A 20155-nucleotide genomic window follows, 5' to 3' on the forward strand; every position below is an offset into this window, starting at 1 on the left:
TCATTTAGCAGTAACTTTAGAGGATACGGACTTCTGTATGGCACAAGATCCTTTTGGTATTCTCCTCAAAGATGTATTAAGGACATGTTAAATATTATAAATATTATACATTGATATAAATGTACACTCCACAGAAGAGGTCATATTTGAGGCAACAACGCTACCTATAAAGAAAATGACTACTGTAAGTGTTTCCTTTCATTACATTTACATTACATTTTAGTCATTTAGCAGACGCTCTTATCCAGAGTGACTTACAGTTAGTGAATACATATTTTTTTATACTGGCCCCCCGTGGGAATCGAACCCACAACCCTGGCGTTGCAAACGCCATGCTCTATCAACTGAGCTACATCCCTGCCGGCCATTCCCTCCCCTACCCTGGACGACGCTGGGCCAATTGTGCGCCGCCCATGAGTCTCCCGGGCGCGGCCGGCGGCGACAGAGCCTCACCCAAACAAGATACTACTAGCCTTCTTCCAAACCTCTGAAGGGAGGGACTCTCATGTGATGTGTTTTGTCAGAGCAGTGAATGGGGTGAATATTGCAGCAGGTTTTATCCATTAAGAAGAAAAAAACTACAATCCACACCCATCATTGACTGCTCACCTTTTTACTTCAGCCATACGACAGAGGTGCCGGTCGGGTTGACTTGCTGGCTGTGATTCTCAATGTTCAACTGACTGGACAATTTAACACATTCAATGGGATTTTAAAAGCTGAAAGAGCTGGCTATCATTGCTGACCATGAAGTAAGTCTTGTTTGTTGACATTATGACATTCAATTGAGTGCAAGGCCTCTTTTCTGTCTCTCTCCCCTGAAATTTTCAGAATGATTTGAAAATATCATTTGTGGTGTACTGTCTGTACTTGAATTTCCACACAGTTGAAGTGTATTTTCCACAAATGTACTGAATGAAGAATGTCTACAAAAATATGGTAAAATCAAACAGTTATTGGAAGTTTCACATGTGGTAGTTTGTCAGTCAAAACTATTTTACTTAAATGGGTTTGGCATTAAGTTGTGGCATTATACATAGTGAAGATGAAAATCGTACAAATCACAATTTAATCAGTTCTGTCATAACACATAGTATATTGTATATTTTTTAAGGTAAAAACCCCATTCTACGTAAATCAGAGATCCTCTCAGGGGGAAACCGTACAAATGGAATCCACGCTCTCATGTCTGTTGTCATTCAAAGAAGACGTGATTCCAGCAGAATACATCCAGCCACACTACAAGGAGTCCTACCGGCTTGCCATCTACGCTCTGGTCAGTGGGGGTAGAGATGTCTACCAGGAGTACCTCAAAGCCGAACAACTCAGTGACTTTCTCTCTGAAGAGGAGATCATCTTCATTTTGGACAATGCAGAGTTGCCAGTCCCAGAGGATGAGGATTCTGAAGCAGTGAAACATGAAAGTGAAGAAAATATCAGAGCTCCCTCCACTTACTTCCCCACTGAGTCAGATGAGGAGGTTCCTGACCTTGACCTCGGCTGGCCAGAGGTCACCAATGAGAACATGGAGACAAACATCAGCCTGCTTTTCCACCCTCCCAGACACAACACACCGACCATCAAAGAGATGATACGTAAACAAATCCAAGATGCAAGACAGGTAATGAGGCACAATAATATAATTTCCCATCAATCATTTGCAGTGTCTGGTATTTACTGTTATGGTTTGTACAAATTCACATTACAGGTTTGAATTGCCTTTCTTATAGAGTAGCATTTCCCACAGGTGCACATGTTGAGAAAACATTTATGTTCATTTAAAATGTCTGTGGCATATCAACCACCTAAGCCTGTCTCAACTTGAACTTGTTTAAACGTAGGCCTACTGAAATGTCAGCTTCACACGTCATGACGGCTTGCCAGGCTTTCTGAAAGGTTTTCACTTATCATCCATACAATTCGATATGTAATTCCAGAAGGTTAAAAAAGTGTGTGTTTGGGTAACAAAAGCCATTGTTACATCTCAAAACGCACATCCAGTACAGTCTGTGCTGTACAAACAGTGCACTTTTGAAGCTACTCTGAAAATATAGTTGACCAAGCTACCAATTACTTCACACTGGAAGAAGTTAAGCTACACTAAAGCAATACAATATAATTTACTTAACTAAAGTTACTTTGGAAAAAGTAGTTCACTACATCCAAACTACTTTGTGAAAAATGATCATATATAAATCTGAAATGTCATTGACCCAAAATTGCAAGAACAGATTACTCTGGTGTCAGATGTGTAATTAGTCTATTAAACACAAAAAGTGAGAATAAGGCACATGAAAAGTGTTTCGTGAGAATTAGGCAGGTCTGATGCAGAAATATAAATGAAATTCTTGCCTTCTTCACCCATATTTTATTAGTAGTGTGCAGTTCCAGTAGTTAGCTACACCACTACATTGCAAAACAAGTAATTAACTACTGATTTTTTATTTATTTAGTTCAACTACCACCAAGCTACTGCAAAATGTAATTAAATTACTAGTTGAACTACATGTAGTTCACTACTCCCCAACACTGCAATTACTACACATTAAAAGACGAGGCACCTTTTCAGATTTCGTGACCAATTTCTGAGACTTCTACTTTCAATAAACCTCTGCTGTTCACACAACTGATAATTAAGCCTGTTCTTAATCCCTTTTCATTATAGGTTATTGCTATAGCGATGGACGTCTTCACTGACGTTGATATTTTTAAGGAGATTGTCAATGCAACTACTAGGGGAGTGGTGGTCTACATACTTCTTGATGACTTCCAATTCAAAAGCTTTCTGAATATGGCTGAGAGCGCAGATGTCCAAATCCAAGATCTCAAGGTAAGGAATTATATTTGAAATACTTCGCAACATTTTAATTAACTATAAAAAAACTTCTACTTCGACCAATGAAATACCACAAGTTTCTACACATGATTTGTGTCTCCCATTACATTGTGTGTATAAAAAATTTGGAAGCCCTTCCTAATATTGAGTTGCACCCCCTTTTGCCCTCAGAACAGCCTCAATGCATCAGGGCATGGACTCTACAAGGTGTCGAAAGCGTACCACAGGGATGCTGGCCCATGTTGACTCCAATGCTTCTCACAGTTAAAGTCAAGTTGGCTGGATGTCCTTTGGGTGGTGGACCATTCTTGATACACATGGGAAGCTGTTGAGCGTGAAAAACCCAGCAGCGTTGCAGTTCTTGACACACTTAAACCGGTGCGCCTGGCACCTACTACCATACCCTGTTCAGAGGCACTTAATTATTTTGTCTTGCCCATTCATCATCTGAATGGCACACATACACAATCCATGTCTCAATTGTCTCAAGGCTTAAAAATCCTTCTTTAACCTGTCTCCTCCCCTTCATCTACACTGATTGAAGTGGATTTAACAAGTGACAGCAATAAGGGATCATAGCTTTCACCTGGATTCACCTGGTCTACAGTAAGTCATGGAAAGGGCATGCATTCCTAATGTTTTGTACACTCAGTTAGCTGAGTGAATGTGGTGAAGTGGTGAAGCACTGTAAGAGCTTAAAGTCCTAATACAATTGTATTTATTTTATTTAGTTAACCTTTATTTTATCAGGGCGTCATACTGAGACCAAGGTCTCTTTTAAATGCATAGCAGGAGTGTCACGCCCTGGCTCTGGGGACTCTTAAATGTTGAGCCAGGGTGTAGATTTGCTATGTTTAGTTTTTCTATGTTTTTGTTCTAGATCGTTTGATCTATGTTGGCCCGGGTGGTTCCCAATCAGAGGCAGCTGTAGCTCGTTGTCTCTGATTGGGGACCATACTTAGGCAGCCTGTTTTGCACTAGTCTTTGTGGGATCTTGATCCGTAAAGGTTTGTTGTGTTATAACCTCAGGACTTCACGTATCGTTTGTTTGTTGTTTTTGTCGTTAAGTACGTTAAATAAAAGTATGTACGCTTATCACGCTGCGCCTTGGTCCGTGTCTTCAGTCAACGATCGTGACAAGGAGTTTGTCAGTGGCATGCCATTTTAACTATTGGCAGGAGTCTTAGATTAGCAATGACGTTTGCTCCAAACCCTTGGTGGAAATGCAGTAGTCATATACCGGTGCGTCTATTTCCCCTGAAGCATCATCAGTGTACCAACATGCTGGATGACTTCATCCAGGTTTACTTCATGAGTTTTATAGTGCAGTGCCAGGCTTGTTCCTGTTACGCAGTGTCTTTACCATTTGTCTCAATTGGATAGACTGAGAACTTGTTTTTGAGCAAAAACAAAGTATCCCAATGAAAGGTGAAATGTGTTTGTTGTCTTGCTGTAACTCTTAATAATTCCAAACACATTTTCTCGTTGGCCTCCTGTCAATGGTTTTGGGGATGGTTGTCACAAGTTTGATAAGGTTAGAGTTGTAGTAGTTGTGTGTGTGTGTGTGTGTGTGTGTGTGTGTGTGTGTGTGTGTGTGTGTGTGTGTGTGTGTGTGTGTGTGTGTGTGTGCGAAAAAATAAATGGTGAGAGATTTTAACTCCGTTCTTCTGTCTTGTTCAGAATTTGCGAGTTCGGACAGTGAAAGGACAGCAGTATATATGTCGATCTGGAGCAAAGTTCCATGGATCTTTGGAGCAGAGGTTTCTATTGGTGGACTGCAAAACAGTGTTGTACGGTACATACAGGTATGTCTAACCTAGTACAACCAACTATGTCCCCTCTATTGCATTTAAAACAGAAATCTGTTCCCAAACTCTTCCTTAACTTGTTAAATACAGTATATTAAATGTAATGTTATACATTATGTAGCATACTAACACTTTCTAAAGTATTAATGGAGTTCTATGTATAAGTAACCGGATGACTGCATGTATTTATTATAACACTTTTCTTTTGGTCTCCCTTTTCTCCAGCTTCATGTGGTCCTTCGAGAAGATCAACCTCAGCATGGTCCTGGTCGTCACAGGGCAGCTGGTGGGCTCCTACGATGAGGAGTTCAGATGTCTGTTCGCCCGATCCACTCTGCCCGCCACTCTCTCTCAAGAGAAAGACTTCTGGAAAGAGCCGGCAAAGTCCACGTACAACCCTTATCCCGGTCGGCTCTTCGAGAGCAGACTCTCTCTCGACCAGATTCACATGAGATCCCGCGGAAGACAGCTTGGCTTGATGAGTTCTACCGGTCAACAGAAGGACGATCGATACAACAATGGACAGATGGTCACAAGAGGACTGAGCATTCAGGACAGACTGAATCAATCTCACCGCACCGATATGGGGAAACTTGTGAGGGGACACAGCTACACCGGAGAGCTGCCGCTGAGAGGGAATTCCATAACTCACTTGAGGAATGTAAGAGATTACGCTGGCGGTGCTCACAGTGCCCCTGAGAGAAGCAGACGCAGCGAAGATCCACTGTTACCAGGCAGGGTGAATCATTACACACAGAAGAAGAAGTATGGCATTGGCCAACAGCATCTACTCCCTTACAGCAGTGAGACCTCTCTTAATAGGTGGAAGATCGACTCGTACCTCAATAACAGTGATGTGACCCTAGGGGAGCCAGTTGAGAATCTGCATCTGCCTGACAGTACGCAGAACCCAAACACATCATCCTGTATGAGAACATCAGTCCTCTTCAACAGCCGTCTGGCAGAGCAGTCTGAAACTCCTAACTATATGTCTGAGCACTCTGTGACATCTCCACAAGGCAGTCTATGGATGCTATCTCCACAGGGCAGTCTAGGAGTGACATCCCCACAGGGCGGTCTAGGAGTGACATCCCCACAGGGCATTCTAGGTGGCCTAAGCAACTTCCAACCCCAACTGACCCCTGCTAGATTGAGGGAGAGTCAGACGAGATTGGAAGAGATCAGATGGAAAAGGCTCAGTTTACATGAGTATGAGGAACCTGTCAGCAACTTAAGGCCAGGGCAGAGCCAGGATTCTCTCAGGCTGACTGTTTTGTCTGCTCTCGAAAGAGCTAAAAGAAGGTCGTCAGAGAGAGGCCTTGATAAAAGGCACAGTAGGGCAGAGTTATCAGGCAGCTCAGAACACAGTTCTAATCAGGGACCATCCAGCCGCAGAGAGGAACTCAGCCCAGGAGGTCAACAGGAAGAGGAAAAAAGAGTTAGAGACCAAACATATAAACAAACCAACTTCAGTGATGCACAAAGGTCTGTCTCACAATACGACATCAAGACCAAGACAGAGAGGAATCCTCTTGATGACTGGCAAGAGCCTCTCTCCAGGACGATGTCGGCAGCCCAACTGGGAATACAACTAAAGGAGCCTTTGCTCAAGCCCTCCAACTTCAGACCCACTGGACTTAATGTGGAGAGCTCTAAAGCGCTAACGTCTTTGATTGGAATACCAGAGGAGAAGGAGGGCCCCACCAGGAAGAGTCATGGCTCCACTGACCAGCTGGCCAACAGCTCCGACTCAGACAAAGAGAAAACACGCCAAAGTGTGAATACAGTGAAACCCACAACTTCTGTGAAATCAATAAAGAATATAGTGCATGCCGATGTTTCAGTGGAGAAAATGATGGAGAAAATGCCACACCAGGAAGAAGGAGCAGAACTCCAAAGGCAAAATTAATTCAGATCCACACTTCAAATGATAGGTTCAGTGAAATCAAAGCATTTAGTGCAGGCTGACATTTCAGAAGAGCAGAGAACCATCTCAGATCCTCCTGGAAAACCGTCAGCTGTGGGACTTACTACATCACCCAAAGGTCATTCGCCAAGCCCTTCCAGGTCATCACACAATGCGGCTGGTAATGAAACCGAAAAGGAACAACAACATAATTCTCCCAACCCAGCAGGTAAATCATAATCTCCTGGGTTAAATACTAGCTGGGTTAGAAGGAGCTTTAGAAAGAAACGTGAACCGGACCAGGACTCCCTGAGCTCCACAAACACTGTGGAGAGTCAAGCATCAATTCATTCAGACACCGGGCAGAAACGAGCATATAGCCGATTTGAGAGTTATGTTTCATTTGACAACAAGCCATCTGATAAACCGACAACAACTACTACAAACAAATATGACTCAGACAAACACAGGAGTTTGTTTGTGAGACATCCCTCTATTAGTTCCATACACAGCTATCAGACTGAAACTACGCCTAATGAAAATAAGCTTGGCCGATTCATACAACGGGTGGGGAATCTCATCAGCAAGAAGTGAATGTGTAAATGTTGTCTACGATCAAGGCAATAACAGCACTGTTCTATGACAGGGTTTGTATTGTAAATTAGACTGTTAAGAGTCTTTAGGGAATTTTCATTTATTTTTTGCAGTGGTTATGGGATACATTTTATTGTAAAAATATATATATATTGGAATGTTCTAATATGGCAAGTGTGCGAATTCTGATAAAGCAATATTATTTTTATTCCTTACTTGTGAAATTGTCATTTAGATTGCCCCTTAGTTGTCAAATGAATACCCCAAACGTGATTATTTTACGATCCTTTGTTTTTAAAAGTGCATACATGCATAGGAAAATAATTACTTCAATATAAGGTACCCTCTAATTTCACTAGCCAAATCCACATTTGTGTTTTGAATTCAAAGTGCTGTGTTCAGCTATACATGTAAAATAAGTTTCAATGTCAGTATTCAGCGTAAAGTAGCCAGTTTCCTTTCATACATTTTTCCATAGCACTGTAATAGGTTGAGAATGTTATTTATGTTTGTGTACCTTACTGACAGCTATCTACTGTATGACATCATAATTCAACACCCAAACCCCAGATGTTTCCTACTCTCTTTTTAAAGAAATCAGATTAAATGTGATAATACATTTTCAATTCATTTGGGCCCTGCACACAGATGTTGATATTTCAATCATGTTTTTATTGTTTTCTGTCAAATATGGAATAAAAAATATATATATTCAAAGAAAGCTTTGTATGAATTCGATCAATCCATTTGTTTAACAGGAATCCCACTGTACAATATTGAGTACTTCTATATGAAATATTCCAGACATTTGTTCCTCTCTGCATCCAATTCTTCGGTCTCAATCTCAAATTGCTTCAGAGCAATAAAATACTGCACAAATGGTTCTCCCAGGGCTCCGCAAATCACATGGTCTTCGCTCAAAGCCACCAGAGCATCCTCCATCTTCACAGGGATGGCAAACTGCTGTTTCCCCAGCTGGGTGTGGGTGGAGGCCCTGGTCAGACCCGTCTCAGCCGCCAGGTTGCGTTTGATACCGTCCAGTCCTGCCGCCACGGTGGCCGCCATCACCACGTATGGGTTAGCCATGGCCGAGCCCAGCTTGTTGTCGATATGCGTCTCCCGCCCGCCGTGGCATTTTACATTGAAGGCGCTGCTGTTGTCATTGTAGCCATAGGTGGCATAGAGCACGTTGTGCTTGGGGTCTTTGACCTTCTTGGCGATGTGGCTGCGGCAGCCCAGCCCAGGGGAGAGCAGGCAGCTCAGGGCGGCTGAGTGGCTCAGGAGCCCCGCAAGCCACTTCCTGCCAATCTCCGACAGCTCCCCTCCGCCGTGGTCCCCGGTGTGGAAGAGACTACGGCGGCCGTTGGCGTCCCAGAGAGAATGGGAAAGCACCCCGGCATTGTACAGGCTGTCGTCGGTGAAGAAGCTGGCGATGTAGCTGTGTTTCCTCGCCATCTCTTTGATGCCGGTACGGAACGTGAAGGCGGTGTCGGCGGCCGCGATGCCAAACTCCGGCCTCAGGTTGATCTCCATCTGACCGGGCACCATGGCTGAGGCCAAGCTGTCCACGTCGGCCCCCATGCAGTACATCCCATTCACCAGCTGCTGGAAGAAGGGCAGGTCGTGGTTGCTGGCCAGGGTGGTGGCGGGGAACAGCATGGTCTTGGGGCCCACCCTGTCGGGCGCGCCCAGGACACAGCACTCGTAGGTGAAGGAGGAGTGCAGGGAGAAACCCAGGCTCTGGAGCTGCCCCATCAGCTGCTTGGCGATGAGGCGGGGTGCGGTGCGCAGGGGGCTGCCGGTTATCATGCAGGGGTCACAGATGACCCGGGCCGTCTGCTCTGCCCAGGGCAGCACCCTGAAGGTCGACAGGTCTGGGATCAGCAGCACGTCGCTGCTGAAGTTGGCAGGGTTGTTGGCGTGGTCCACCTCACTGCTCTTAGGGCTCAGGGTCAGCTCTAGGTAGCTTCTTGGCATCGGCACCCCGTATACTGCTTTCTCCTGTAAAGATAAAAAAAGGTTTACATCATGGGACTTTTCCTATAGGCAAGCATAACCATTTAGCAACCATTTAAACAAATAGCATTATAACATTGTGGGTTGTCTCAATACACTATAGCTAGTACGTTTCAGGATGTTTGTGTACTGTGTGTGAGATGATTACATGAAAGAAGCGGACTGGCACTGTCTTAGACCTGGACACCCCATGGAGATCCGTGGCCTCGAAGCGGACAAAGTTGATATTCTCCCGGGCAATCTGCTGCTTGATATGCTCCATGGCTGAGATGAAGCTCTGAGTCCCAGACTTATCCATGTTGTCTTTACTGTTATCTATGAGAAAAAGAGCCAAAAGCAACTACCATGTCTGTAAAAATATTCGCCTGTGAGGGAACTACTATATTAGCTACATTAAATGTTTTAAAATAAAAATAGCTTTTTTGATAAAACTAATCCCAAACCAGACTAACCTGTTTCTGAGTTCCAGGTCTCTCCACAGTTGGCACTGCTGCTCTCGAACGTGGACGACCGTATTCCGGATTGCCTGTTTGCGCCAGTCACATCCGACCTGTATGAGGTTGACGAGTCCACACCGGAGCCAAGCTGGAGGGAGCTGCTGTCCCTGGACCTGGTGGACACCCTCCTGGAAGCATCAGAGTGGGGCTTGAAAGTGGTGAAGGAGGACTGGGACTCCGGCTGTCCATCTCTCCTGTTGGTCCCATGCAGGTAGGTGTAAGGGGCTGGACTCCCAGGACGCCCCCCCTCCTCCTTTCCCCGGGCACCAAGCATGGAACTATCCTTCAGGATACTCTTCAACTCATCCATGGTTTGTCTGGAGACCCCCACCTCGCTGTTGGAAGCCCGTTGGCTGTAGGTGCAACCCTCTCTGGACCACTCCACTCTGGAGGGGGGGACCTCATCCTGCCTGGGCCGGTCCCTCTCTGGAGACCCAGAGGGCCTGTGGGTGTGGGGAGAGGGGCCGATAGAGATGATGGTGGGGGGGTTTTCTGAGGGTCTGGGGCTGCTCATGTAGCTGGAGTGGTGGACTATGGACGGCCCCCCTCTGTCCCAGTCCACTGGGGCCATGTTATTTCCACTCACCTTCACCCCCTTCTTCTTGCCCAGGCTCATTCCACTGCCATCTACCTGGTCTCTGAGCCTACTTGAGCCCTCCTGGAAACACCACCCAACCACCAAAAATATACAGTATTTGTAAGTACTTTATTATATAGTTATTATATAGTTATTAATAAACATATATTTATTAACATATATACATTTTAATATTTACAACAAATAGATTATTGTTCAAATACAGTTAAATTAACAATACATTTGTTACGCCATATTAAAACAAAAGGAATGGAAAAGGAAAACCTTTTTGACTATTTTCTTTTTCAGATTATGGAAAAGTGATGTTTTTTAAGTTTCTTCAATTCAGTTACCATTCATGAGTGAAAAAACAGCAACAACATTGAGTCCAAATCCAAAACACTATACTGGGATTTACAGTACTAAAAAATATAAAAGAGCTAGAGATGTTACCTCGAGAACGAGATCCTCTGAGTCATGCATTCCTTTTATACTCATTTGTGAGTTTTGAGCTGAGATTTGAGTGCCTTCATTTGAAACCAGAGCTATGCTCGCACATTTATTTTATGGACAATTGACACAATGGTGATGGATTGGAAAATTCTTTCACCACACCCATGGGCACTCCTGTTGGACACTGGTATCCACTGACAACTGGTAGAGACTGAAACACTTCTGCTTTCACCCCATTGGCTATTAACATCAACAATTCAATATCCCCCTTTGTTTCAATGCAAAGGGAGTTGGAGACAAAAACACACAGCTCAGCTATTTTGTTTGTGCCTCCAATCATGACACTCAGGCAGTTTCTAGAAAGATGCATTTAGTTCAAAAGTACTTTTTCTAGAATAATGAGAAACATTAACATATTTATAAAGCATCTACAATAGATGTTGTAACTCTAACTTTTTGCTGATATAAACTCTTTGATGGTAAAGAATTAGGCTACTGTCTGTATGAAATAAAACTAGATTTGATCCGGCTTCACAAAACCTTTATATCAAGACTGGGCCCGAATATGTTCTCTTTTCTATAATAAAAATATTTGTTCTATAGTGAGATTAATTTAGATTTAGATTAACTTGTGCAACATTGGCATAGGCCCTTGATTGAACTTAGTGCTCATCCAGGACACTGTAACAACTTGATAACAACTGTATTACAATATTATTATCAACAACTATACTACTATATTATATCATCAAATACTTTTCACTGAAATACCTAATAAGAGAAAATGTTTAGTAATATAGACTGCAATACAGTATAGCCTAGCTATAGCCTACTTATAAATATCTACAAAATAGTGCATTTTACCTGCTGAGATGTGTGCATCATGATGTGAAGAATTTTGAACATAGGCCACATAGGCCACATAGGGCCTAAATGATGGTCGTCACTAGCTTCTATGAGAAGGGTGCTACTGCAGCCAAAAAATCGGGGTTGTTCCTGCATGTGGGCATTCCTGTTTCTGTGGAAATCCCTCTTTATACTTCTATTGGTCCATTTTTAAGCTATAGACTCAGTCAGTTTTCAAGTAATAATAAGGAATTCCCCTAGACCACGCCCACAAATTGGGGAAAACCAACATTCTTTCCTATTGACCCCCATTGTAAAAGAGGCAACATCCACAAAAATGTGCTGTCATGTTAACAAGCAACATCAATAAAATTGACAATATGGAATGGACAATCACAACTGTTGTCCAGGAGTTTCACTCCATTGTCATGATCAGAGGTTTCAAGTTTGTATCCGTAAATTGTCCGGACCAGACGTCTTTTTTTTGTGTTTTACAAACTGTAGGCTAACCACATAGATGGGCGTACATAAAATGTGATTTCACCTCAGTAAGCTCGGACTGACGCCGATGCCTTTTGGACGTTTTTTTTTGGTGCAGTCCGGACCGGCCTTGATTTCCACATCCACGGACATTGATTTTTGGTCCGGTCCAGACCAAATCTGGTCCAATCATAGACGTCTATGTTTGCTTCAGATTTTGTCCGGTCTGGACCAGCCTTGATTTGGCCCAAACATAGATGTCTATAAATTACATATTTTCAACTTTCATTCAGAACCAAATATGAGCCTGATTTCAACATCGGGAAAATAAATATTTTCAATGTCTGGAAAATACGTATTATCAACATCTGGAAAATGTGTGTTTTCAACTTTCATTCAGAACTGAAAATGAATATTAATTTCAAGTCCAGAAAATACGTATTTTTTTCAACATCTGGAAAAGATGCCTTTTCAAAGTCCTGGAAAATATGTATTTTAAGTGTACAGAAAATATGTATTTTCACCTTTCATTAAGAACCTAAATTGAACCTAACTTCAACCTCTGGAAAATACATATTTTACACATATTTTTTCAACATCATTTTGCTTAGTTGGGACTATTCTAGTTTTTATATATATATATATTGTTTGTTTTTTTTTTGGGGGGGGGGGGGGGTCTCTTCGTAACATATTGTATGTTTAGCAAATTTGTCACATATCATTATCATACAAATTGTAATTCGTAACATATCATACGAAATGGATGATGGACATCCACCAATTAATACATACCATACGTAACGTAACATCTCATACTAAAGGGAGTGTCCCGGATTTACGTACAGAGTAATAAGAAATGCTCTGAGGCCAGGTTGTAGCTAGCGGTAGACAGTGTCCTTCGCCCGCACGGTTTTCTCCGGTAAACAGCAGGCGGGAGGCGGGGGCGACACCGTGTGCTAGCTAGCTAGCGAACTGGCAAGCTAGCTAGCAAATGGTGTCGCCAGCCTCCCGCCTGCTGTGATTGCGGAAGTCGGGGGCGACCGGTAGATAGTGTCCTTCGCCCACCCGCCTGTCGGGCACTGTTTTACCGCAGTTCTGTTAATGACGGTGAGGGCAGGTGTTCGGCATGCAGGAGCGAAGGACACTCTACCCCGCGTCCCGCTAGCTAGCAAGGAGGACTCCGGGAGCCAGGCAAAACACTTTTATGACCCTTTTGACCCACATTCAGAAGTGTCACACAAGCATGAAGACAAAATACAGTATAGTATGAAGATAGGCAGAAACTGCTTCTCCAATAGACATTTTTCACTGCTCTCATTGACTTCTCAAACCCCGGCCTGGTCTGCTTCGCAAGCGTTACCAGAAGTCTTGCGATGTTTCGCTTCTGGGTTTAGAAACTCTGTGATGAAGATGTCATGCTCGAGGGGGGGTTCATGCAGAACCCAATGGGGTGCTCGAATTGTGGGCTACAGTTGCACACTATTGGCTTCTATAGCCACAAAGTCATAAACCATTTTCTACAATTTCCCTGCTTTATAGGTCATGAACAGTAAAAATCATGTTTTTCATGAAATTGAATGACATTTTAAGGAAACCAGATCAAAGTATGATGACCAAAGTATGAAAAATGACTGTTGCTTCTACATTGATAAAATTTGATCATAAAGTTACTGGTCCCCTCGCCCCATGTCAAACACTTGGATTCATTATTAAGGAGAAAAGGTGACATCACCTTAACTCAAATTTTAATACACCAATGGTAACATGATATTCTCTTCCCTAATTTAAATAAGTACTGCCTTGTAACCAACGTTGGAGAAGGCGTGTTTGCAGAGGAGCATGGTTTATATAGCTAGATAGCTCATCTACTGGTGCCAAATTTTGACTGTAGGGTGTCAGCAAATATAATTACAAGTTTACCCTATTCATCTATGGCAAAGATACTTACATACTGAACAAAAATATAAATGCAACATGTAACAAATTCAACAATTTTACTGAATTACAGTTCATATGAGGAAATCCGTCAATTGAGATTGAGAAAATTTAGAAAATTAATTTGGCCTTAATCTATGGATTTCACATGACTGGGCAGGGGCACAGCCATGGGTGGGCCTGGGAGGGCATAGGCCCACCCACTGGGGAGCCAGGCCCAGTCAATCAGAATGAGTTTTTCCCCACAAAAGGGCTTTATTACAGACAGAAATACTCCTCAGTTTCATCAGCTGTCACATGTGTAATGATCATGCTGTTTAATCAGCTTGTTGATATGCCACACCTGTCAGGTGGATGGATTATCTTGGCAAAGGAGAAATGCTCACTAACAGGGATGCAAACAAATTTGTGCACAAAATTTGAGATAAATAAGCTTTTTGTGCATATGGAAAATTTATTGGATCTTTTATTTCAGCTCATGAAACATGGGACCAACACTTTACATGTTTTGTTTATATTTTTGTTCAGTATATGTTTCCTCTTTCATCTGTGTCTGGTGTTACTAGTTACTGGCTAGCTAGGTCTTCAGCCAGCATGGAACAAATGGGGGGAAGGGTTGTTCAAAACTCTGATGCAGTTGTCAAGTCAAGACATCAGTCGGTGCTGCTGTGAACCGCATCACAAGAGACATGCCAAACGGGAGATAATGTTGTTTGAGTTGCTTTGTGTATCACCAAATTTGCTTGAGATGATTTTACTGCAACACTGATCAATGCATCCAAGTTGCTTGACATAGGTGTTTCAAAGAGATGTCAGTCAGCCTGTCTTTTCAAACGTCCTGTACTTTTCAGAATGATTGTTCAGGACCTTTAAAATTTGATTTAAACCTAACCCTATCCTTAGCTCTTAGATCCTTAAACTAAGACCAAAAAGCAACAACAACAAAAATGTGCTTATGTTGACTTTGTGGCAGTGGAAGCTAGCGGAAACCCTAAATGATAAACACTTTATAGTCAATATTCAGGAATCATTACGTATTCAAACAGAGGTGAATAAAACTGAATAAAGATTTGGCTTCTTTTGCGCAGAACTACAATTTGATCCCAGAGAACATGGCCAGTTTGTAGGCTTTCTAGGGTGGGGTTTCAAGAGAGCTCGAGCTCTGAATAGTGGTTGCCCATTTGCCTTGCGTCGTACTAGTCGAGTAGACGCCGACTCCGCACGGAGGAATTGCCTTGACTGCATGGTGCAAAACCATTTAATATATTTACTTCTTTTTAGGGACCGGCTGTATGATTAAGCTACAATCTTCAATGAGTAAGCATATCCCAGTAAGTGTCCATTTTCATATAGCAATATTTTGTTACATTGTAGCTACTCGTGTTGTAATTCTGTATCAACTGGTCTTCAAATTTTCAATTATTAAATCTCGGGCCTCTTCGACACATGCTTTGTTGTCTTTGTGAAATTGATACATCTGAGTTTTTCCTATGATTAACGGTATGTTAAAGGTGTATGCGAAATTAAATAGGCTTTTCCGTTAGATTGACATTTTATTCGAGTAAAACGAGGTGGTGGGTTGCCTTTGTGGAGCGCCTTTGAGATACATTTTCGACGTAGCTATTACCGTCGTATAAAATTACGCATTTTTCTTATTAACTTGTCAGCAATATCATTGACAGTTTCTATAATAATTCTTACCTTAATTAACTGTAGTTTACTTAAACGAGGCGCTAAATACCTCACTATTCAACATTTAGTTTCTCCATCTCAATGGACATTGACAAGTGCTCCGCTATAGGCCTCTATACCGGTGATGGCGCCGAGTCCGCCCTCACAAAGGGCAGTTTATATAAATAATTTCATCATACTTATGTACATTTCGGTTTGTTTGGGTTTTGTCGTTGGACAGACGTCTAGGTTTGACGTCATTGTATTGTCTCTTAATTAAAGGTCCGATTTTGCTCAAATGTTCAGAACAAAACATTATTTTCCAGCCGGAAAATATCGGATTAACTATCCATACTTCAAGCTTCTTAGACAGTATTTGGAGCCAGAGAAAAACATATACAATAATAATAATAATATGCCATTTAGCAGACGCTTTTATCCAAAGCGACTTACAGTCATGTGTGCATACATTTTTACGTATGGGTGGTCCCGGGGATCGAACCCACTACCCTGGCGTTACAAGCGCCATGCTCTACCAATTGAGCTACAGAGGACAATGCTTAGGACTAAGGGAATTATACATGGCTTGTGGCAAAAATAGCTATGCTGAAATTCTAGCAAATATTTCCTTCTGTCAACGAGGCATATAGTAGGCCTAATATGTATATATTACTGCTATTTGTATGCAATTATAAAGAAAAACAATATGTAGAGAGTTGAGCTGCGACCTAGTAAGGCCTTAGGCCTTAGTAATGCTACATCCATCCTTCACACATCAGCAGTCATGTTAGACCCATAAAATTAGACCTATGGTTACACCAGATCTGGACTGAAAGAGAGCAGCAATTATGTGTTTCCATAACCTTCACCTTTTCAATTGTTTGAGCCATTTCCCCCTTGAGTTTAGAGGCCTTGTATCTTACTCCACCCCCCCCCCCCCTCTTGTCTCTTGCAGCAGTTCTGTGGTGTTCTGGGTCACACATTTATGGAGTTTCTGAAGGGCAGTGGGGACTACTGCCAGGCACAGCACGCAGCTGCCTATGCAGACGAGTGAACAGCAGAACTCACCTCCTCTCTGAACACATTGGACCCACAGGAGGAGGATCTGAAACGTTGGCAGGATCAGGACACCTCCTAACCTACCAGCAGAACGAGCCTGGATGGGGTAACTTCACCTGCTGCACACTGCCCTCGTTGGCTTCTGCCTGGTCAGAATCAAGGGGGAATCTGCCTTGTTTTCCCAAAGGAGAAGGGGTTTGATTTTGGTTGCCCACACACTTTTTTCTGCCAAATCTGACCTCCTTTCGCCTCATAGCCTTCTTTAGCCCACTGGTCACGGTGCATTTTATTGCGGGAATATAGTTTGACATTTTGTTGATAATCCCTCTCCCTCTAAATAAGTGTTTTCGTTAGATTGTTTTGTGGAAGGAAGATCTAATTTTTTCGTCTGTCACCATGGCGCGTATGAACCGACCTGCCCCTGTGGAGATCACCTACAAAAACATGAGGTTCCTCATTACCCACAATCCCACCAATGCCACTTTGAATAAATTCATTGAGGTGAGCCCTCACATCATTAACACAGTGATGATATCAGAAATTAATTTTGTTATAAAACATAATGAATGTTCTGGATTCTCATAGGTAGTCCCTCTCTTCCATAATATAAAGGGTCAGTTTAGAAAATATAAATGTCTTCCCTGTGTAGTATGTCAAATGGACAATGGCATATGTTGCAGATCATATGAAAATTAAAGTACATTCTTCTACAGGAACTGAAGAAGTATGGAGTGACCACCGTTGTGAGAGTATGTGAGGCCACCTATGATTCCACCTTGGTGGGGAAAGAGGGAATACAGGTTCTGGTAAGCTTCAACATCACTGTTTACATCTCCAATGCAATACTATTTTACTATCATGTTACTACTACGTCTTTGTTTTGGTTTCTGAGAAACTCGTTTCCCTCTCCTCTCCACCAATAGGATTGGGCGTTTGATGATGGAGCTCCTCCCTCTAACCAGATTGTTGATGATTGGTTGAACCTCCTGAAGACAAAGTTTAGGGAGGAGCCTGGTTGCTGCATTGCTGTCCACTGTGTAGCTGGCCTAGGGAGGTAAACTTGTGTTCTTATTTAAAATAAATTGGTCATTTAGCAGACGCTCTTATCCAGAGCGACTTACAGGAGCAATTTAGGGTTAAGTGCCTTGCTCAAGGGCACATCGACAGATTTTTCACCTAGTCGGCTCGGGGATTAGAACCAGCGACCTTTCGGTTACTGGCACAACGCTCTTACCCACTAAGCTACCTGCCGCCCCTTGTTAGTATAGAAACATTTATAATCATGTAACAAGGATTTTACAACATGTAATAAGTATTTATATTCAGAATTGTGTTAGATTGATGATGCTAGTTCTTTGGTAAGAATGCCAAAAAACAATTAACCATAATACGCAGTATTTTGTGTTGGAAGGAAAAAGTCCCATAGTATTCTAACCCTAACTGCCTTTTGTCCAAAAAAAAATCGGAGTATTTACCAAGGTTTTTTTGTGTGTTATGCTCCTAGAGCCCCTGTCATGGTTGCCCTGGCTTTGATTGAATGTGGGATGAAGTACGAAGATGCTGTCCAGTTCATCCGGCAGTAAGTCTGATACAAATACACTTTCAAGTAGATCTCTATATACTGTAGCTGCAGCATCTTAAAATGGAGGCTACAACACATTGTTTTGAATTAATAGGACTAAGCAGCGATTGAGAAGTTGAAAAGTTGAAATTGCATTATATGTACCCTTAGTACAGTGTAAGTACATTGTGACAGTGGGACATTTTTCGTTCAAAAAGGGAGGCTAGTCTATTAAACCCACTGTTTTGAATTAATATCACTGACCTGCAATTAAGGTGAGGTGAAATGACAATGTATTTTCTCTCATATAACAGGAAGCGTCGCGGAGCGTTCAACAGCAAGCAGCTTTTCTACCTAGAGAAGTATCGTCCAAAGATGCGCCTGCGCTTCAAAGACTCCAACGGCCATCGCAACAACTGCTGCATCCAGTAGTAAAGCCAACTAAATCATAGTCCATGCCAACAATGCCCCTATAAAATAAATGAATTGATTTTCTTTTATCTTATCTACCTGGCAGGCTTCTTTTTTCTTAGTAAATCCATTGTGTTGAAGTATTTCCATTGGAAATCCATTCTCAAATAATTCAAGTGTTCCCTTCTCAATTAAAAAATGTAAAGTGTCAAAAAAGAGGTTAGTTAGTGAACAAGTGACAGTGAGTGTTCTCTATGTGTGCCCATTGAATTGGAAAGGAGCACAGCCAGTGAAGTCATTTTGTGAACATCCAGATGTTGGTTTATACATGTTGAACACAGTCCAAGGTTTTAATTGGCAAGGGTGCTTAATACTTTTAAAAAATATTTTAAAAAGCACCGTTATGATAATTTAACATAAGTATCCCTTTAAATTTTATGATTCAGTTTGATGCTGAATAGAAAGATGTATGCCTTCCTCCAAATGGTTAAAACTTGAAATGCCTTACAATTAAAATGGAACAAAAAGGCAATCGAGTGGGTTTGTCATCCACTGCATTAGAAAAGGAGTTTCATTTTTCTACTTGGAACAAAAAAAATGTTGCCTTTGTCTTGTGCAGGACGTCTACACACCTAAGTCCTTTCAGTAACAATTTTTAATATGAAATGCTTAATTGTTGCAATATTTGTTTATTGAAAGTCTGGAACCTTTTATTTTTTTTCATTTTCTCTTATCAAACCTTGTTGACTAATTACTGCCATGTCCAAAATGTGATTTGTGTTTTTCGCTTTGAAACTGGACTTCAACGTCTGCGATATTTTGTATGCCTTTTTATTTTGATGTGCGTAACTTAATACTTGGATACTTGATGATTTATGTATTTGAAAATGTGTATTATTAGGTTGGCTATTTATACTATCAATGGATGTGTGTTTTAGTACCGTGAGCGACAAATTGTAACTGTTCACCAACTTGTGAGAGTACATTAAAATGATACACTGAAAACTTGGTTTTGAATGGCATTTAATGCGCTGTAATATCCTATTGTACTCCCATTAGTGAAGGCCTATAATGTCTTGTTTTACATTGGTCTTGTTTGGTTTAATGGATTGGCTTCAATTAAGTGTCTCCCAGTGGGCTTGTTCTGCCTGCAATACCAGCAGTGGCATTAACAAGAAGGATATCTGTCTATGGGACTGCTGACTGGAACTGGCAGAGAAAGAGGCAGATCCCATACTGTTTCATTTAAGATCATGAGAAACCAATTCAGCCAATGTAATTATGCTAGAATATCCCCCCAAAACATGACTAACTGAACAAAAATAAGCAGCGAGGAGTCATGGTAGAGGTTTTCCCACGGTAAACGGTTTGAAACTGATAATGTACGTTTGATTCATTTAGTGACACATAACTTCACATAATTAAGGTATACTTAAATGCCTTTGGTTTAAATGAGAAGCTTGGGCTCAATTACAGGAGAGTAATTTATTGATTCAACCCTCCCC

The 20155-nt window shown here is 42.0% G+C and overlaps 3 protein-coding genes across 3 annotated transcripts; 2 read left to right on the plus strand and 1 right to left on the minus strand.

The window, feature by feature from the left end:
• Positions 1–615: 615 nt before the first annotated feature.
• Positions 616–7858, plus strand: LOC311113427 (protein FAM83B-like). The gene is made up of 5 exons (XM_084156638.1): positions 616–752; positions 1115–1621; positions 2666–2830; positions 4517–4641; positions 4870–7858. The coding sequence occupies exons 2-5, from the start codon at positions 1169–1171 to the stop codon at positions 6551–6553; spliced, it is 2427 nt and encodes an 808-aa protein (XP_084012764.1). The 5' UTR covers positions 616–752; positions 1115–1168; the 3' UTR covers positions 6554–7858.
• Positions 7859–7930: 72 nt separating this feature from the next.
• On the minus strand, positions 7931–10732 carry LOC311113617 (lengsin-like; the record flags this gene model as incomplete). The annotated part of the gene is made up of 4 exons (XM_084156877.1): positions 7931–9145; positions 9309–9475; positions 9613–10315; positions 10688–10732. The coding sequence occupies 4 exons, from the start codon at positions 10730–10732 to the stop codon at positions 7931–7933; spliced, it is 2130 nt and encodes a 709-aa protein (XP_084013003.1).
• Positions 10733–15123: 4391 nt separating this feature from the next.
• Positions 15124–19651, plus strand: LOC311113504 (protein tyrosine phosphatase type IVA 1). The gene is made up of 6 exons (XM_084156736.1): positions 15124–15279; positions 16575–17179; positions 17392–17484; positions 17602–17732; positions 18183–18257; positions 18554–19651. Exons 2-6 carry the CDS (start codon positions 17075–17077, stop codon positions 18669–18671), a joined length of 522 nt encoding a protein of 173 aa, XP_084012862.1. The 5' UTR covers positions 15124–15279; positions 16575–17074; the 3' UTR covers positions 18672–19651.
• Positions 19652–20155: the final 504 nt, after the last annotated feature.

Source organism: Coregonus lavaretus (assembly GCF_964263955.1).
Source record: "Coregonus lavaretus genome assembly, chromosome: 40".
Taxonomy (NCBI): Eukaryota; Metazoa; Chordata; class Actinopteri; order Salmoniformes; family Salmonidae; genus Coregonus; species Coregonus lavaretus.